General features: G+C 43.6%; 1 protein-coding gene across 29 annotated transcripts in view; it reads right to left on the reverse strand.

Annotated features, from left to right (window-relative positions):
* ADGRL3 (adhesion G protein-coupled receptor L3) overlaps positions 1-20356 on the reverse strand; it is a 543408-nt gene that overhangs the window by 80280 nt on the left and 442772 nt on the right. For 19 of the 29 annotated variants that reach the window (XM_028711325.2, XM_028711329.2, XM_028711310.2 and 16 more), the window contains 2 exons: positions 6851-6877; positions 354-522 (listed from right to left, as the gene is read on the reverse strand). In XM_028711325.2, the coding sequence (XP_028567158.2) occupies positions 354-522; positions 6851-6877 (196 nt within the window). The remainder of the gene's footprint in view (positions 1-353; positions 523-6850; positions 6878-20356) is intronic. The other 10 variants (XM_028711334.2, XM_028711314.2, XM_028711333.2 and 7 more) reach the window with 1 other exon arrangement.

The raw sequence follows: 20356 nt of genomic DNA on the forward strand, positions 1-20356 counted from the left end.
CATGGAAACGCCGTTTACCTTCCCGCCGCAGTGGTACCTATTTATCTACTCGCATTGGTGTGCTTTCAAACTGTTAGGTTGGCAGGAGCTGGGACAGAGCAACGGGAGCTCACCCCGTCACGGGGATTCGAACCGCCGACCTTCTGATCAGCAAGCCCAAGAGGCTCAGTGAAACGACAGCGCCTCCCAGCAGTAACCTCTTGCTTTCGCTGCTGGTTCAGACACATTTGGCCTCACCTCTAATGTGAACCGGCAACACAAAATGCAAGGCACGGTCAACAAACATTTGCTGTGGTTGCTAGGCAATGAAATAGCCCCATCACTTCTCTTCGCCGTAGAATAATTGTCCTTACCTTTTTCTGGAGGACACAATGGAAAATGAATATAAACATTCCCTGCAGAGAATTGAAAATGGTGAAGAGGTATGCCATGATGACGGTGCTTTCATTAATATACATAAGTCCAAAGGCCCAGGTCAGTCCTAATAGGCAGAGCAGAGCTATTGCACCTATAACCCACGACCTGTGGAGAGAGAGAGAAAGAAAAGAGAAAGACAGAAAGGAAAAGTGTCTTTGATTCATAGAGAAAACAGCACAATGCACAGAACAAGCATTTCATGCTATTCCTTGCGGAGAAGGAAAACACCGCACACATATTTGCGAATTGGAATTCAATGAACTTTATTATTATAACTTTGGGGGGAGGGAAATACACAGATGAAAATGTCATGAGCATGAAATCGCTTCTTTTAACACACGTTTTTGGGCAGCGGCAAATGTCTGTAGCAAATGTTCTGGGGCAGCAGCAGCAGCAGCGTAAATGTAATGGAATATGCAGATGCCACATGATAAGAGGAAAATGCAAAATATTTTGAATTGGCCTCCGTTCCTTCCAGGCCTGTTGGCTCAGGTCACAATCTTACAAAATCTCCTATGAAAGCCGTGTTGAGAAGAAAGGGAGCGAATCAAGAGCACAATGGCACTCTTGCATAGCTTCCCTTCCACTCAATCTGCCCTCAGGATTATGCTGTAGGCTATTTGTCACGATATTGCACATTATCTGCAGTTCGCTCGGTTTCTCAGTCCTTTGTAAGTGATCTTAATGTGGGGTATCCAACTACAGTTTACTTAGAGTAGAGCCATTGATATCAATGGACCTAACTCAGCCATGTTCATTTATTTGAGTGGATCTACTTTGAGTATAACTTAGTTGAATACCACCCATTGCCTCTATCTCCCCCCTTCCCAAAAGTTAGGGGGAGCCTTGGGGCAGCAGCAGTAGAACAAACGCTTTTCAAGCGCCCTCACATTTGAAGGCACCCCAAACCCGTTTCTTGTTGCAGTTTCAAAATCTTACGATTGCTCCCTGTCAGGGCAAGGAGTAGTTTTAAATTCTGCCTGGCTAAGCTAGAGAAATCTCAGGAATGTTTCTACAGTACTGGAGGATGAAGAATATGCATGATCCCAAAGGGGTGGGGAGAAGAGAAAATATTGTGCTCATCTCTATAAAAAGCAAGAAAAGGAGCTACACAAAAATCAGGCTGCTATGCCTAAGAAAAATTTGAAGTTAATGAGGAATAAACTAGATGTTAGACACAGATGCATTTAAGATTACCTTAATCCCTTCTTTTGAAATCAAACCAGCCAATCAATGCCAGAGAAAATGGTGATGAAATTGAGATTTTAAATACCAGAGACAGTGGTGATTGTTCTGGGATTGGGAGAGGAAAAAAATGGCAGGCTGACAAAGGGTTAAGCAGTCTCCTTTCACTGCCAATTCCTTTCCTTATCATTTCTCTGCTTGTCCCGCCAGAAGTAAGTAGCTACTTCTGGCTTTAAAATGGACAGAGTGGGGTGACGTTATACGGATCTGCATGTAATGTCTATTTTGGCCAGTGTGCAGATAAGGACCCCTAAAGCTTCTTGAGTACACATTAGGTAATCCCAATAAAGTGCATGCAAAGTGTTTCTCCCCATAGAAGCAGTCATGGGGCTTCCAGGGGGTGGATTCTAAGACGAGATTAAGATGATCTTAATAGCAGCTAACAACAAATCATGCCAGATCAGTCTAAATATCTGGCTTGGTTGGCGGGGGATTTCGCTGAACTTAATACGTTTTGAAGCAAAGTTTTTGATCTTTTCCCACACGATAGTCTCCTAAGGAACCTTCAGAACTGCAGACAAGACGTGATTACGATAAATTAAGTACTCACATGTGTAAAAAATTTGCAGTAATTGAGGAACAATTAATGGATCAACAACAGATTAGATAGCGGTCTTATGTGGTTTTATATACAACCATCAGAAGACGGTGCATCTGCAGCGCAGTTGGAAAAGTTTCAAAGGAAACCAGCTGGACCGACTGCAGGAATAGCAAAACTATTCAAAGCGTTTTGTAGAGTATAGGACAAAATGAGAGAAAGAGGAAGAATCTGGTACAAGGACCTGCACCAACAGAATGGTAATTAAAAATGAGAATTAAAAATTATTATGTGGGTTGAAAATTATTATTATTCTGAGACACATGATCAAAATAGAAAGAGGTCGTTAGAAATGAGACAGTCAAGGAATACTTTTCCTGGAATACTAATGGGAAATAAAGGAGCTTAATGTCTGGAAAACTTTCGGAAGTCTACCTTTGGCTTATTTTAAATATTCTGGTGCCTTCTTTGTTTTCAATGGGTTAGGGGCCCCACCCCAACCTCCAACCTTGAGGAGTTATTAGAATTAGGATGGCGATTGTGTAGGACTGACTACAGTAAATCTATAGGAAGACAAATTCCCTGTTCAGACAGTGTGGCAATGTGTGTGGATCATGCCTGCTGGCCTGGTCTCAATCTCATATTAGATGTGATGTATGCAAAGTGGTCTAAAAACAGGATCTGTACACCTGATCCATATTCTGGGAGGAAATGGAGCTATGTTTGTAGCCCACTGAGCAGACCACTTGCAGAAAATAGTATAAGAGAGCCACGAACGGGCAGAACCAATGGGGACAATTCCAAGCCCCCTCTACTGTATGGACACCTGACACAAGGCTTAGTTGTCTCTTGAGCACCTGCTTCTTGGGCTGTTTTCTTCCTGCTGTAGTAAGCTTGGCAATATAGTCAACTTTACTATATTGCACTTTTCTGTGGCATACTGGAATGCATATGTTGCAAAAGATACAGATGGTCTGCAAATGGTCCTGTTTTTCAGTGTGTGTGTGTGTGTCTGTGCCCATGCGCGTACATACACACACTGGAGAAAGAGCAATAAGAATCAGATGTGATGACCTTTTGGTCATCGTTGGTTCTACGATTAATCAATGACTGATACAGTTGTCGAGTGGTGGAGAAGCTGGCTGCTGGCATTTCAATTGATTCTGATATATTAGAAAGCTGGAATTAATTTTATAGGATAAAGGCAAATGTTACACACAATAAAAGAAAAAGGAGTGAACAAGTATAAGAAGAGCCTGCTAGGCATTTTCATTGTAGATAACAATTTAGGAGGGGGTTATGGGTAACAAACAACACAAGTTAACAATATGTTGCTGTGAAACTACAGGCTAATGTCGTTGAGGAGTATAACATACTAGTAGGATATTAGGACCACTCTGATCAACAATGACACTGGGAAGAATTGTTCCATCAGCTTGCCAAATGGCCGGACCTGCAATTGTCCTTCCCCCTTGTGCAGTTCTGGGGGTTCTCCTGACCCTCCAGACTGGTTTGGTGGAGAATGGTGATGGTGGTGGTGGAGTTCCACTGCACTAGTGGGTTTCTGCTAGTGCACTGAGCAAGTTGAATCCAACCCATTAGCTCATACTGGAATACTGCAGAGAGGGCTACGGTGACAGACTGGAAGAAAAATTCGGAACTGATCTACAATTACGCTAAAAATCCAGATGATTAATGATACAGAGGACTGGATCACGTTTAACTAAGGAAAAGAAAAAAGGATCCGCTGGTTCATAATATCAATCATAACGGGAACATTCCTTTAATTACTCTGCCATGATGCAGGCATTAGGCTACAACTAGAAGCTGTAGCGAACTGGTAGAAATCTCAATTCTTCAATAAATTCAGTAGGTGGTCATATGGAAGTTACTTTCCCTAAGCCTCGACTCTGCATCTAACATACAGGGACAATCCTTTCGTAACGATTGTTAGGATGTTGTCTATGAAGCACTTTATACTGTACTACATAATTGCTAAGCTGTCAGGGGTCCCTTTACCTTTACCTTTAATAACACAATGCTTATTGCTTCTTAAACAACTGGGTTAATATGTCTTAGCAACCCTTGCCTTTGCTGTGTTGAAATGTTAAACACTGCAATTGTTTCTTGAAATGATCTGCTTCCTGATTATTTATTTATCTATTTATTCATGAGCTTACATGTATTCTGAAGTGGGGGGGGGGGGGCTTGTTCATTTAGGCAGTTTAAAAGGAAATCAATATAATTCATGTAGCAAACCAGGACAGTCATGCTGTATCATTTCTTCGCAATATTGCAAATATGTATATTGTTTTGAAGTTTCATGTACACATTAGTAATGCTCAGTCCCGTTCCCCCCCCCCAAAGATAGCCAATGAATAAAATATCCACAGTGTGGCATATTTAATCGGTTTGTTTTTATTTTGATTTGTTGTTGTTGTTATAGCAGCCGCAATCCAACAAAGCAACTTTAGAATGGCTGCCAGATTGCATCACTACCTACTTTTCATTCAGTTTCACCTCAATATTCTCTGACCTTAGAAGAATCACAAAACCATTTTCCTTTCAGCATCCTTTGAATTTTAAGAGGGGTTTTTTTTGGTTTAAAGAAAAGCAGTGAGAGCTGCTGTATGCAGTGAGCACAATGCCCTGTTTCTGGGTGTGGATTTGCAGCATATGAAGTACTCAATCACGGCCCAATATTTTTTTATTAAACTGTGTAAATATTGTGCTTTGTTACGACTCTTCAGTTTGGAGGAGCTGTAAATGTGTGTATACAGACCTCAGGGCTATGCTAGTGTTTGTAGGGTTGCCACATTTCAAAAAGAGTTTTTGAGCTGAAAATCGCCAAAATCTATACTACCGACATGGGCTGCCGTATTTTCTTAGACATTTCAATGATTTCCACCCTGTTTAAGGGGGCTAAACACTGGGGGCCACGTTCAGAAAATTCCAGACGTATGGCAACCCTATCATTGGTGCAACATTAGTTCTATATGCAATTGCATGTTTATTACCAGGATATAATTAAGCTGAAACGAAGCTCCTGGCCGGGAGGTTCAGGAAGGTCCACCCTGAGCTGCAAATTATGATGATGAAAGCATAGAGGCTACTTCCGAATGCAGTATTCCGGCTACGTCCGAGAAATTCCGGACGTATGGCAACCCTAGTTTTTGCATTAACTGAAATGTTGGTTAGAGCTCGCTGGAGCCATAAAATGTCCAGGTGAAATTGAACCTGCCACTGAAGCAAATTGGAAAGCACTAGAGCATACACATTGGAGTTTCCTTAAACACATGCGGTACTTGAAACTGTTCACACCAGCACTGGGGGCTTTTTAAAAACATCAACACCTGAACTACAAAAGACTAACAATGCGGAAGAAGAAGCTTTATGCGGTGGAAGCAAATGGGGAAATGGCAGCTGTTTGTAGACCAGATGCTAGATTATGGTAAAAAAAAAGTATTCTATAAATATAGAGTCTCCAGTCTCTATATTTGCACGGGGTTCGCTTGCATTTAACTTTCCCACACAATACACTAGTGAGGGCAGCTCTTCATGCACAATGTAATGGTTGTGGAGCTTGGCCTATCACGGTCCCCAGGAATGTAGAGGTTGGGGTGGAAGTCATCAAGAATCAATCAAAAATAATATTTTACCTTGATTCTATATAGCCTTTTCATAACCTAGGTATGCCACGCACACACACAAAGCCATGACTTCATGTAGAAATTAAAAGCTTGGGTTTGTATCATGGAACTATACAATGAGTTAATCGCTGTCAGTTTAACTCTGAACAAAAATATTTGGGTTCATGCAGAAATTGTACAAATTGTTTTGGGTTTTTTTGCTGTCAAAAAGAGACTTGCAAGAAAGTGAAGCCAGCCTAAAATAAATTGTATTCCCCACTCTTGTAAAAGATCGAAAGAATGACAGAGATGAGAATGAGACAAAAGAAATGAACACAAAGGACTCTTCACCAGAAGAACAAACTGAAAGTCCACTGCAAAATAGAGGCACTTGGGTTAGTTATGCTACTGATTCAGTGTTTTTTCTTGCAGGATATATGGTGCATTATTATCCAAGGCCCATAATTGATGCTTTGTTGTTAACTTTAAACAATTCTGTACAGACTTGTGTTATTCAAAGGGCTATTTTTGAAGACAGAAGCAAAATATTCAAACATTGCCATGCAGTCATTGACTGAATGGAACCGGAAACTAAAGAAGAATTTTCTTTGTATTGTCCAGAATTGCCAATTCAGGACAGATATTGGATGAAATAAATAATGTTAGCATTCCTTTGAACATTTACCCCTCAATTGCATTTAACCATTCAAAGGTAAAATGATCACGTCAAGGACTTGCAATTCAGTGTGCAGAGATGTGCATTATGACCCAGCAGGGAGCAGTGCAGGGGTATCCAAAGTCTGTACTACAGCAGATCACAAGAAAGTCCAGGTGGCAGCCAATCAAGGAACACGAAGCATAGAAACTGTAGGCCTTACGGTTTTCCTGCACAGTTTGCTCTTCTGCCTCCCTCAAATGTGAATGACAGAAGGTGTAATGACTTTTAAAGTACTGATCTGACAGCCAGTTCATGGGACCACACTGATAAATGGAATTTATCAGTCATTCAGGTCATTCTTACTTGATGAAGGGTCTGTTATCCTCAAAGCTGAAGAATGCATAGACATAAAGACAAGAACGTCAACATTAGAATATAATGACAAAAAGATACCATGTAGGTAAGCAATCAGACAAGCTGATCCCCAGGTAATAAGATCTATGCTTTGGCCTGGTTTTCAATGAGGTGGTAAACCAATTAGGGGGTGCATGTGGCAGTTCACAATTGAATGGTGAAAGATACAAAAATAAACATTAAAAAATCCATCCTTATAGAAAACTAACACTTAGCCTGGCTCTCTCCCTGATGTGCAAAAAGATTTATGTGCCTAGAAAACCTTCACAAGGAAGTGTTCCACCTGAGGATGGGTAGAGAGGCCAGACACAGGTTTACCATCTCAGTGAGAAGTAGTCCTGTATGGGACACCTTAGACCCCTGAAAGACCTAGAGACAGGGATCTTCCTTGTGGCCAGAGCCAAACTTAAGTTCTACAGCTGCTTGACCATATTCTTGCTTGGCTTACAAAACTGATACTAAGATCTGCTGCCTTTGAATAACATTACTATTCAAGTTTGAATAAAGACAATACGGCAGGCCTTTGCGTATGATGACAAGCTTCCCTCCACCTTAGGCATTATTTACCCAGTATATAAGGATACATTCCTTAATGTTTTATTGTCCGTTTTTGGCAATAACAATTTCCTCCTTACATGAGTCAGACTCCATTATCTTTTATAGGCAATGGCATTAGAATCTTCTCAAACCCTCTACTGCTCACTGCTGACAGTTGGCCTATTTAAATGCCATTTTAAAATATACATATATTTGGTTGCCTACCAAACTGAAGGAGTAGCTAAACGTGCAGATGAAAAATAGCCTCCATTGTCTCTCATTAAAAATACATTTCTGCAGTTCTTGGTTACAAGCAATCTCCCTCTATCCCCTGGCAGATGTATTTTCTGTTGTGACGAACAGTGGCGTAGCGTGGGGGGTGCAGGGGGGGCTGGCCGCACTGGGCGTAACATCTGGGGTGTGTGTGCTCGCACTCGCAGCTCTCTAAAATCCACGGGTTAAGGGGCGCAAATTACTTGCCTTGCCCCGGGTGCTGACAACCCACGCTACGCCACTGATGACGAATCACTGATTTTCATGCAGAGAAATTCACAGTCACTCCAGAAAAGAAGACATAAGAATAGTGAAGCAACTCTCAAATTCTTATTTTAAAAGGTAACATGAATGTTCTACTTATGCCTCGTGGCATCTAGATGCCAGTGGGATAATACTATGACTCAAAACCATAGTTTTTGTCACATGTCTTTACCCAGGAACCCGCAAACCACATTACAAGTAACTGCGGACAGTTCTAAAGGCTGACTTGCTTGGCCTTTGCATTCTGCTGAACTGGTCAGAAGGCTTTATTTATTCATTCAAATATTTATATCCTGTCCTTCTAATGCATTCACACAGCTGAAGAGTGAATCACAGCAAACTGACAACACCACAGTCCATAATAAAACTACAATATGAAAACCAAACACTATAAAAACGTGTCACTGCGGGGTTTTTTTAAAACCCCCCAAACAGGGATAAACTCATGTAATTTTATTTGGCTAATTTACCCTAGCAACTGAAATGCAGTGGAGGTTAGGGGAGCGAGATAGCTAGAAAGAGAGAGAGAGAGCGAGAGAGACAGAGAGAGAGGAAGTCCATTGTTCAGCAGCACTTTCTTTGAACATTCCCTTAACTTATCACAACTGACTCTGCTAGGAAGACGTCTACCACCTAGGATGCTCCTTTGTCAGGAATGGCCAACTTGGGCATGTATGCAGGGGATGATAAAATAAAACCAATTAAAAAAGGCTCTCTCCTCAGCTTTGAAGACACCATCCCTCTACCCAGGCAAACTAGTCTCTCTCTTATTCCCCTGTGAGGGCCAATGAAAAGACAATCTATCTGGGAAGGGCTGTCTGGGAGAATCATAGAATCATAGAAAAGTTTAGAATCATAGAGTTGGAATAGACCACAAGGGCCATGGAGTCCAACCCCCTGCCAAGCAGGAAACACCATCAGAGCACTCCTGACATATGGTTGTCAAGCCTCTGCTTAAAGACCTCCAAAGACGGAGACTCCACCACACTCCTTGGCAGCAAATTCCACTGTCGAACAGCTCTTACTGTCAGGAAGTTCTTCCTAATGTTTAGGTGGAATCTTCTTTCTTGTAGTTTGGATCCATTGCTCCGTGTCCGCTTCTCTGGAGCAGCAGAAAACCACCTTTCTCCCTCCTCTATATGACATCCTTTTATATATTTGAACATGGCTATCATATCACCCCTTAACCTCCTCTTCTCCAGGCTAAACATGCCCAGCTCCCTTAGCCGTTCCTCATAAGGCATCGTTTCCAGGCCTTTGACCATTTTGGTTGCCCTCCTCTGGACACGTTTCCAGTTTCTAGGGCCTTCTAGGGCTTATGCAACTGATCAGACCAAGGGTGGTCGAGGTGGCAGACTCTAATGTTGTGGAGTACAACACCCATCAGACATTGTCAGCACAACCAAAGGCCAGGAATTATGGGAGCTGAAGAGAACCATGTTGGCTACCCCTGGACTAGATTGACATTTTATGGAAAGATACAGATAGCGAGATGCACCTTACAGCATCTAAGTCAAGGGAGGGGAAGGTTATTCAGTTATAGCAGAGTTGGGGAACCTGCGTCCCCCTCTTTATGTGACTAAAAGTCTCATTAATCCTGACCATAGCTATGGTGGCTGAGGCTGATGGGAGTTGGAGTCCAAATAGAATAGGCTGATGGGAGTTGGAGTTCTATAGAATTTGTCTTGATGAGTACTGAAGCTCAAGGGTATTGAAATGACTTGCCCAGACAAGTGTAATGCTACTGGTCTAAGAGGTCCTCAACGCATCTGTTTGCCCCATATCCACGGAATGAGGAGGAATTACAAGAGCATATTCAAATGGGATGTCCCAAAAGGGACCTGCTCCAGAGGGTACAATTAACGCCAAAGGGTGGAAATTGCAGGTTTTGGCTAAACACTTGGAGAAGCGTCTTATTGGTAAGAGCTGTAGTTGTACAGACTGCCTTGATTAGGTGGTACTTTGGAGGAAGTATTTAAGCAAAGGTTGGGCAGCCATATGTCAGGAAGGCTGAAGTACAGATCCTGCATTCCAGACCCTGAACTGTGCAGGAAGTTGGACTAGGTGACCTCCAAGTAAATTTACATCAATAAAATTAAGATTATTTGTCACTGTATGAGAGATATGTAGCAGTAATCAGGAATATTTTTTTGTAGTAGCATCCCAATCGTTTCAACTGCAGTTTTCAGTAAAAAAAATTAGGGGGGGGGCATATTTCTGTTTTCTATTATATTCTAACCTTATATTGGTATGATCCAGATTTCCACCCAGGCAGGACTTCCTGGCAGAATACTAAATACATTATTCCTGAAAGCAATTCCCATGCTTAATGGCTTCGTAGCAAGACCTTGAGTATTTAATACATTCCAGGGCACATCACAAATCAATAATCATTGATCAGGTGTGAGCTTGGCTTTTTATACACACATGGAACAATTCTGACAAAAGAAAATTAGGGTTTAGCACTGCAATTCAACACGAACATAACCCTCATAAAACAGGAGCTACACAAATCAGAGAATAACCTACAAAAGGCAGAGAATGAAGTAGACTAGAACAGAAGCAATCCAACAATCATGCTCAAGTCTACTCAGACAGGACGAAACAGAATTTGCATATAGACTTAGTTCCCACAGCCACAGTTTGTTGTTTTTTAAAACCAACCTGGAGTTGGGGAACAATATAAACAGAGAAGAAAACACACACACACACACACACACACACACACACACACACACACACACACAGGTTTGGCTTCTACCAGCCAATCGATAAATATGATGGTGTAAGTAGGAATTCCCACTGACATCTTTTGCAGTTAAAGTAAGCTAAGTGAGCAGGCATCTCCCAAAATCTCCTTGATGCGCTGGGGACCATTTTCAAGGTTCTGTTTCACATGACACTTGACACATAAATGAGAGCGTATGGTGCCAAATCTTGTGTGTTTAAGGACAAAAAAGTCAAGGGACAGACAGTTATCGCTGCCAGTTTGGAATTAAACTACAAAGCTATTGATTTCTACCTTTTGTGCGTAACTGCAGAATGCAGATCCAGGTACATGAAAACGACCCCAAAGAAAAGGTTCGCTTATTTACATCCATTCTACAGTGGTGTATGAATCTTTCAGGGGTTAAAATCAGAGGTAGAATCTGCTCCCCCCCCCCCCATTAAGCAGAACTATCACCTTGTGGAAGGGGAACTGTATGGCAGGCAGGCAGAGGGCCTTGAAATTGATGGGAAATGGAACTCTGAATGTCTTTCCCCACTGGATGTAATGGGACATGCAGCTTCCCCAAGATGGAAAAGATGCTGAGAGCATAATTTCTTCCTGGAGGAGATGCCCACTGTGTCTTTCCCATTATTGTTGAGGTCTCCTCACTAGTTACCCCAAGGTGCAAGTTTCTTTTTCTTGGGGGAGGGAGAGATGGTAGTACAGTGGTACCTCTGGTTACGTACTTAATTCGTTCTAGAGGTCCATTCTTAATCTGAAGCTGTTCTTAACCTGAAGCACCACTTTAGCTAATGGGGCCTCCTGCTGCTGCCGCGCAATTTCTGTTCTTATCCTGAAGCAAAGTTCTTAACCTGAGCTACTATTTCTGGGTTAGCGGAGTCTGTAACCTGAAGCGTATGTAACCTGAAGCGTATGTAACCTGAGGTAACACTGTAGACTCAAAAGGGCTAGCATTTCGCCTTTCAGACCTTAAAACAGAATGTTCAAAAGCATCCCTGCAAAGGTCTCTAATGTTCAGCTTCAATGCTTGAGGGCCACAAATGATTTTGGGGGCAAATCCTGGTACCCATTCATTGACTGACTGATTCATAGCCTGCCCTTCCTCCCAAAGGAGGCAATAAAATCACTTTTTAATTCCAATACAGATGCAGACTGGGAAAAGAGCTCAACTTTAAAGGTTTGTGCTCTTCCACTGCATGTCTTGCATACTGCTGTAAAACTATCTTGCAGGTGCGCACAGCAAGAGCATCATGTTTTGGAAGCCCAGCGTCCCAAGATGTTATTGCAGAGACCCAGAACGGACGCAGGATGTGGAACTGGGCAACTGAGGGGTGGTGCCTGGCAGATCAGTTGGTGGAGCCTGGTATGGCAGTGACATAGCCTAGTGGTGCTTGGTTAGGAGAAGAGGTTAGGGCTGGTCATTTTACGTGCCTGATAGATACAAGCGAAAACTCTAATCAAGCCAAGCAGAAAACAGCCTGTCCCCTTGACTCTTGTGCTTCACTCAGAGTGTCCTGCTGTTTTCTCCTGGGGTGGGAAGAACTGCTCTTTAGCACTCGATCAAAGCAAACAGCATTTGGGGTTCCCCCCCAGATTGATATTTGCTTTGATCTCTCGCTAAAGAGTGGGTGTTCCCTGGGAAAAGAAGCATGGAGGAGCCTTGAGATGAAGAATACGACAGCAATCTTGTGCACATTTATTTAGGAGAGTGCCCTACTGAACACAAGACCTTAGGTCTGAACAAACATGCAAAGGGCTGCCTAAGTTTATGTCACACCTCTAAAATACAGAAACTGTATTTTCTGCTTCGGTTTCTTTCTTGAATGCTCTGTATAGCCAATATTTTAGCTAGAGAAAAGGAAATTGAAGGGGAAGGTATGGGTAGCTGTAGAAAGAGAAGAAATGTTTACCATTTCTACTGAGGACAGAATTAGCCACAATTTAACCCTAATACAACCAATGGGATAAGTGAGATTTACTTCCAAGGAAACCTGCATGGGATAATGAACTTCCTCTGAATTGCTTATGTTTTGAGCTGATCAGGACTTTGCAACTGAGTTTAAATCATTCATTACAAGGCATTTATTTCGGGGGGGCAGGACATGGGGGAGGGGGCCTGTGAGAACTGTTCATCAACAAAACGAACTTTTCTTCAAGGTGACAAAGCTCCTTCCCTGAAGGGGTTAAAGGAAAAGTTGGGGAATCTTCAGGTTAAGGTCATTCATTTTTAGCAGTGAGGGGCCAAGAAGACCCCTGGAACACATTCATTGCTCACAGTTCTGTGATCCTCTCACTGAGGGCAAGCAATTCAAGAAAGAAAATGATTACCAAAACAGAGCAAAATATAATTAAAACCTCCACACTGGAAAGCGGCCTTACAAGTGATTAAATCATCTACCTGATATATTAGGCTAAGATTAATGCATCAAAAAAACAGTTCATATTCAAAGCCTGAGTCTCTCCCAGGATGCCAATGGTTGGAGGTATAAACTGTTGCCAGCAATTCTCACCCACTGATAGCTCCCTTCTGATAGCTCCCTTCTGAAAAGAAGCTAAGATATGAATCAATATGATGCTAGATAAGTCATTTAAGATGCTCTGGTAGGGCACATGGCCTTTACTGGAACTTGACAGACAGACGGGGAGAATGATTTGCTATGGCCAAGCTGGCCTCTAAGCACATAATCCTGCAAAACTGAAAAACCGAAAGGATATTTTCTACAAAGAGATCTTTTAGGTTACATTACAAATGGAAGAAAAGTTTCAGAGAATTTCCTTGAGCTAGATATGGAATGAAATGAACCAATGTCTAAGGGTCTGAATACATGGCGGTTATGCAAGATGGCTTGGGCTTTTTGTCTGCATTCCTTTTAATGACTTATTTACTTGCATATGTGCTTGTTGGTTTATATTTCCTCTTATAACCATTTTCTTTCAGTACTCTTTTCTATTTTTCTGATATGAGAATCTATATAAGACAACTGTTCATTCTGCTGTAGGTGGGGCGGGTGAGGGGTGTTCAGGAGTGACAGGGGCTTGTTAAAATTCTGAGATAAACCATTAAACAATAACTAAATAAACATTTTCCTTTGGGAGCTTCTCTTGTTGTGGACTTTTAGATTAAAAACATATAATTCCCTAAATGCATACTGGGGGATGTAAAGTGTGAATGCGGCAAAGCGTGTTCTCCAATAAATGAGAGCACGTGTTGCGGTGTGGGCCGCCGGGCCAGGCCTCTTGTTGCCAGGCAGGTTAATAGTTGTTGCCTGGCATTGTGATTGGATAACCGGGTTGCTGGGGCAAATTGCATGTAGCAAATTGGGTGGGTGGGACCATAGTCTTTAAATATTGGTGCACTCTGGTTTCTCTTTCTCTTTGCCCGCCCGCCCGCCCTCTTTTCCGGTTGACCTTGCTTTGCCTGTCATGGGGTCGCCTGCCATGGCGCAGGGGCCTAGTAGGAATTTTGCCATTTGGTGATTGGCAGGGGCCACTTGGTTTTGGCCTACTACTTAGCAATTCGTCACAACTTGTAAGGTTGCGGTTAGGCATTGGTTATAATATGCTGGTGCTGGAGGGGTCAGGATAGGCTGGGCCTGCCCCTCCAATTGTGCTGAAGGGAATTCCGTTAAAGGAATCCTGGGGCTTGCCATGATTTCGTCCAATCCCTGTCATGGGACTAGGGCCGGCAAGCTTTCGGGGAGCTGCTGGGGTGAGCGGCGTGGGTCCGACGCTTAGCTCAAATGACCCCCAAGTTTGACTTTCCCTTCTACTGGCTACCGATCGGACCTCGGGATGTCAGTTCTGTCCCAGGCGGGGGGACAGATAGTCATAACCAATGTCTAAACAACCACTCACTGATTTTGTATTTTAATAAAGTTGTGGCCAAAATAGTGCCCAGAAACCAAAACTAAATTACGTGTTATGTGTGAAGTTATTTGAGGGGTGGCCTGGGGACCTACACACGCAAATGGATTTTTTAAAAACAGAAATGCATCTTGGGTAGTAAATAAATGTATAATTTACACTTGGCAACAATCCAGGGGTAGAATACAATGCTAAGCTAAGGCGATTGTTCTTTCAGTGCAAGCGTTTGGGCTTGCTAGATGGAAGAATCTCTCCTCCTCTTCTCTTGCCTCCTTCTGTTCTGAGGATTACTCTGCTGAACAAATTTTGGGAGGGCAGGAGGGGCATGGGAAGGAAAGAGAGAAAAAGCCAGTTGCGCAAGCATAAGTTCTTGTGAAAGCTCCCACTGACTGGACTCCTTAGTTGAATCCTGCCCTAGGTTTGCTCCTGTGTAATGTGTGGAAATGGATCACAGCCAAGAAGTTAATTTGGCTTTTATATGCCCGTTCTTCAGCAAGGCTGTTGACCTCAGCTCCTACTGATCACAGAGGCAAAAGGATATTATGAGAATAACCACACACTTTCCCAGAACTTTTCAAGACTAAATGAAAAATAAACCATGTCATGAGGCATTTCCACATGTGTGAAATGGATGTTTATATTTCACCTGAAGGAAAGGAGCTATCAGCAGCTGGGCTCACATGACCCAAATGTAATTAATGCTGAACGTTATGGCTGCAAGTGAAGGCAGAGGAGTACTTTGCAACAGATGCCCTTCTCTCTTTCCCCCAGTGACACACTGCATCCCACCAGCTGAGCCACAGCCTGCGCATTTTGCTCATTTATTGATGCCCATTCTGCCATAACTGGAAGGATCAGAGTGAGCATTTACACAGCAACACGCCAAATTAATAAAGAACAATTCAACTAACAATGCATATGCAATTGCCTCCAACTGAATTTCTCCCCAGATTTTTCGGGCTTCCAAATTCTGGTGTGGCTAAAGATAACATTATATAAGTGTCAGGGGCTCAGGAGCAGAGGCGCAGGGGAGAGAGGAAATGGAGAGCGAAGGGGAAGAATCTGAGGGCAGCGGAGGGCAGAATGACAGTGACCCGAGAGATTCCATGAGCTTCTCCAGCGAATCAGAAGATTCCCAGAAGGGGGCGCCGATGGTCAGGGCAAGGGGGGTCCCAGGGGGGACGCACCAGAAGCAAGGGGCCAGCGGGGACTCCCAAAGCAGCAGCGGGAGATCAGGACCAGCTTCCCCACCAGAGCGTAGTGGGGGGGAAGAGTCCCATGTGTCAGGGCCAGCGTCTCCTCCAGCAGGGAGAGAAGATGAGTCAGGGCTGACCACGCCTCTATCGGAGAGTGAGGGAACGGAGGGAGAGTCAGGTGCAGCTAGCCTCCCCGAAGGGGGAAGCAGTGACAGGAGCAGTGTAACGGTCAGGAGGAAGGTGACCGGCTGGGCACGCGCGCCAAGTTCGAATGTACAGGCGCGCGGGACAGCAGGAAACCCGGATTGGGAACCAGGTCCTAAAGCCCGCCGGAGGCAGGGGGAAGACTCAGGGGACTCAGCGTCAGAAGAGTCTAGGAAGGGCAAGACCCCAGCGGACAGGCGGGCCCAGAGGAGAAGAGAGCAAAGGAAGAGGTGGAGCAAGGCTAGAGTCTTAAACTGGTGTCTGGGGGGAGGAGATTCAGACGGAGCTTCGGCGGTCTAGAGTTTGAGACGTAGAGCTGCGCGCCGCGGATGTAAAAGCGAAACTGAGCTTCAATAAAGACTTTTGTATATAACAATGAACTGGCGTTGGTCCTTTGTGAGCTGGGACCTCGGGCAGCTCTGACAATAAGTGATACAGCATTGTAACAAAGCCAACTTGTGGAATAAAACGATGCAGGTGTTCTGTGGGTTGGAAGTTGAACTTGCAGTGAAGAGCATTTCCACTCAGCAGCAGGAGGAAGTGTTACTGCTGGGAAATGTCTCCCTGTTCAAACCCCTCTCCAGCAATGAAATGCTGCCCAAGTGTGGGCCACAAGAAGGATCAAGCCGAGGGGAGATTCTGGCTCGGCATTTTGCCACAGTTTTTAGTTCATATCCGCCTTTGGTCACTAGTGATGCACATCAGCATGTATGCGCAAGGTTTAAATCAAAGCTGGGTGAGGAATCCTAAGGCAATAATACATTCGCATTGATTACTTTTAGCACTGATTTAATCAATGCCGCACTGATTAATTAATGATCAAATGTGTTGCAAAACTGCAGCAAACTGGACATGGCAAATTCATCATTTTTAGAAATTTTGCAAGTTAAACTGGAAGGCAGGCAGACTGGACCATGGGACAGAGTGACCCTACTGGAGGAACTGCTCATCCTTAAATTCAAGGGCTAAAAATGGCATTTTAGATTGCAAGTGAGGGCCGACGACTTCTATATCGCTCTCACACACAAAAAGTAGCATGTCAGGGAGAAATGATGCCATCAGCGTATACATCATACGGTGGTTTTGCTTGTCTTGCTTAGCTGTAACAATGGCTCCCAAAGATGTTTTTGTGTGGGCTTTATAGGGAGATCCCAAAAGTGGCAGGGGCTGTCTCTCCCCCCCCCCCGCACTTGCTCTGTAACATCTGCTATTCAGAGGTATTCTAACCACGAAAGGTTCCATCTTGCTCTCCTGGCTAATAACCATTGATAAGCCTTTATCCTCCATGAATTTGATTAATTTCATTTGAAAGCCATTGAAGCCAATGACCACCGCATCTCGTGGGAACTGAATTTCTGTCACACGGTTGCTCCTTTGCTGAAGTGTACAGCTTCATCACTCAGATGCCGAGAGTGGAGGTTGAATCAATGTGCAGCACATTTGCAGAAGTGTATTGTATTTTAGTAATTGTTAGAGGCTTGAAGGGTCTTTGGTACAAAAGGTGGGATTATAAATACTCTTAATGGATACATGAAAGAATACAGTATGCACAGTTACTGATTTGCTCAAGTGCACTAGAAGTCTTCTTCTTCCAAGCACCCGGAGTAGATGGATGTACTGTTGGGTGTCCAGAAAATTACTGCATATAAATGTGTTTGAACCACCAGATAATGTCAGCCAGCGTTGTCTTGGGCTTCAGCTGCACTCAGAGCTGGGCAATTCTGCAAGCCAGGACAGCCTCTAGGGTTCCCGTAGTCTCATGCACACAGATGGTATATATGCCCATGGGAACAGGCATCTCAGGTGAGAGGGCAGCCCTATTCTCAAGCTGAAGATGGTTCATCATCAGGATGTCAAGTATGTCAGGACACAATAGAGATGAAAATTCCCATGGGAAGTGAGGCAGACTTGAAAAGTCATTCCTGTCCAGCACTGCAGCAAATCTGAAAAGTCGCGGAGCGAGGTACGCAGCGCTGAACTCCACCGGGCAGATCTTCCTGTTTCTAACTACATCGCTAGCATCTTTCGTTACATCTTGTATGCCATGATGTTGAATACATGCCAGTGAGTCAGTTGGAGCAAGCCAAGATGAAGAAGTGCCAATCATCTCTGAAGCCTCTGGGGTGTACAGTACAGTAAGCACTTATGAATGCCCTAGAGGCATTGCTATAGTAAGTTTGCCTCAGGTCCTTGGCACGCGGATCCCCTTCTGACCAGGCCACAAAGACTGCCAATCCTCACAGATGCTCATTCCACTTGATTTGCTGAGCAGTGTTCTGGGCTTGAGGCCACCACGAAGCAAAATTCATTCATTAATGCTGAACGCTCCCGTTTCAGAGACCCGCTGAGGGAAGTTGTGATATTCTTGGTCTTAGAGGCTCTAGCAGAGTCACTTCCAAACAAGAACTTGGGAGGTAAAAGGTAAAGGGTCCCCTGACCATTAGGTCCAGTAGTGGCCGACTCTGGGGTTGTGGAATTCATCTCGCTTTATTGGCCGAGGGAGCTGGTGTACAGCTTCCGGGTCATGTGGCCAGCATGACTAAGCCGCTTCTGGAAAACCAGAGCAGCGCACGGAAACGCCGTTTACCTTCCCGGTACATAACAATTTTCTTTGTCCTTTTCTGCATCTTCTTGCTCCTCTATAAGAATTTTTTTGTTATGTGGTGACAACTGTACATAGGATTCCAAGCGTAGAATTCTATAGGGGAATTGTGACACTGGCGGTTCTGGTTTTGATCTCTTCCCTAATGATCGCTAGCATGGGATTCGCCTTTTCACAGTTGCTACACGGTTAGCCGATAACCAATGAAAATGTTCGCTATGAACCAATATCTCTTTCCACCGCAGGTTCAGATCCCCACAGTGTACAGGTGCAGGTGGTGTTGTTGTTTCTGCCTCAAGATCTATCACTTTACCGTTTACTACATTGGCCTGATTGTTGTCCATTTACCCAGCTTGGAGAGGTCCTCTTGGAGCTCTTCACTGTTCCCTTGGGTTTTCATCCTCATTATATTCATTATATGATCAGCACACTTGGCCACCTTACTGCTCACCCCCAACTTCTTGTAAAGAAGTTAAGAAGAAGTCAACCATACAAAACCTTGGAGGACTCTCCTCCATTGTGAGAGCTGTCCATTTAGTCTAACTCTGCTTCTTTAACTAGTCCTATCTCTTAAGAGGACTAGTGAAGCTTCTCCTGCCTCCATAAAGCCATTCATCCATAGGAGCTGCAAGACTGAGCTCCTGCTCTTCATACTTTCTCACAGTTGATGCTTCCTTGGCACCTGGCAGTTTGCCGTCTTGGACTGTGCTGCTTCATTCTGGCCCTTCTGCTCACTTGCTGCCACTTCTGAAACCTCACATTTACCTGTCTTAATTATGCTGTTGGTTGCTGGTCAACTAGCTGATAGTTTGCACCTATCTCACTTGGGGGATCCGATACTGTTTCCCCTGGCAAACCTCTATTCCTAGGGAACCTTGATCCACAGTGTGGACTCAGCAGTCCCTGCTATTTCCAGTACTCTATTCACTCCAGCATAGTGTCTCAAATGTACCATCTTTAGAGAACTGAATGGGGCTATCCTTCCTTCCTTCCTTCCTTCCTTCCTGGGATAAAAGTTCTGGCATGGTTGTAATAATATAAATTATTAGATCATTTACCAACTGTATAATAAACAGTTTTAATAAATAACACTTGAACACACCATTTTATGTTATTAATAGCAGGCTCTGAAATGCTTTTTTTGCCTATTTACATTAAGCAGTACAGAATGGAAATTCAAATGCAGAATGGCATTGTTGGTGGCTGATTATTCAATCATGCTGGAGAATGAGCAAATGGACGAATGCCTGGTGGCATGACTAATGCTACTAGATCCTGTAATAATGTTGTTTGAGTGGGTAAGGAAAAGCTCTTTGTCTTTTGCTCGGCTTAGTCCTGGGTTATGTTTCTCTATTAGTGGCTGGTGAGTAGAAGGTTTTTTAGATTAGGGGCTGGCAACCAGCCAAGGTCCGAGAGGGAGGTAGCATTGTTCAGAATAATTGGAGATGCTTGGGAACAATTTTGGCTGAGATCTGAAGGTGACAAGTGATATTCTGTTATGTTCTCTCCTAGGTTTGCCCTGTAGTAGGATATAAATGAGTGACACCTGTTAATCTGTTTCTTTATTTGGTTAGGCGGGTATGCTAGTCTAAAAATGCCTGAAGTAAATCCTGCTTAAGCAGCTATAGCAAACACAGCCGTATCATTGGACTAGCTGTAATCCAGGTGTGGTGTGCTCTGGGTGATATCTGGATTGAAAGTGAAACTGCTACATTGACATTCCTGTTGAGAAACACACAATACTTTCATGGCCTGTTGAAGAATTATGCATATTGACCAGTAAA

This window comes from Podarcis muralis, chromosome 17, assembly GCF_964188315.1.
Source record: "Podarcis muralis chromosome 17, rPodMur119.hap1.1, whole genome shotgun sequence".
NCBI lineage: Eukaryota > Metazoa > Chordata > Lepidosauria > Squamata > Lacertidae > Podarcis > Podarcis muralis.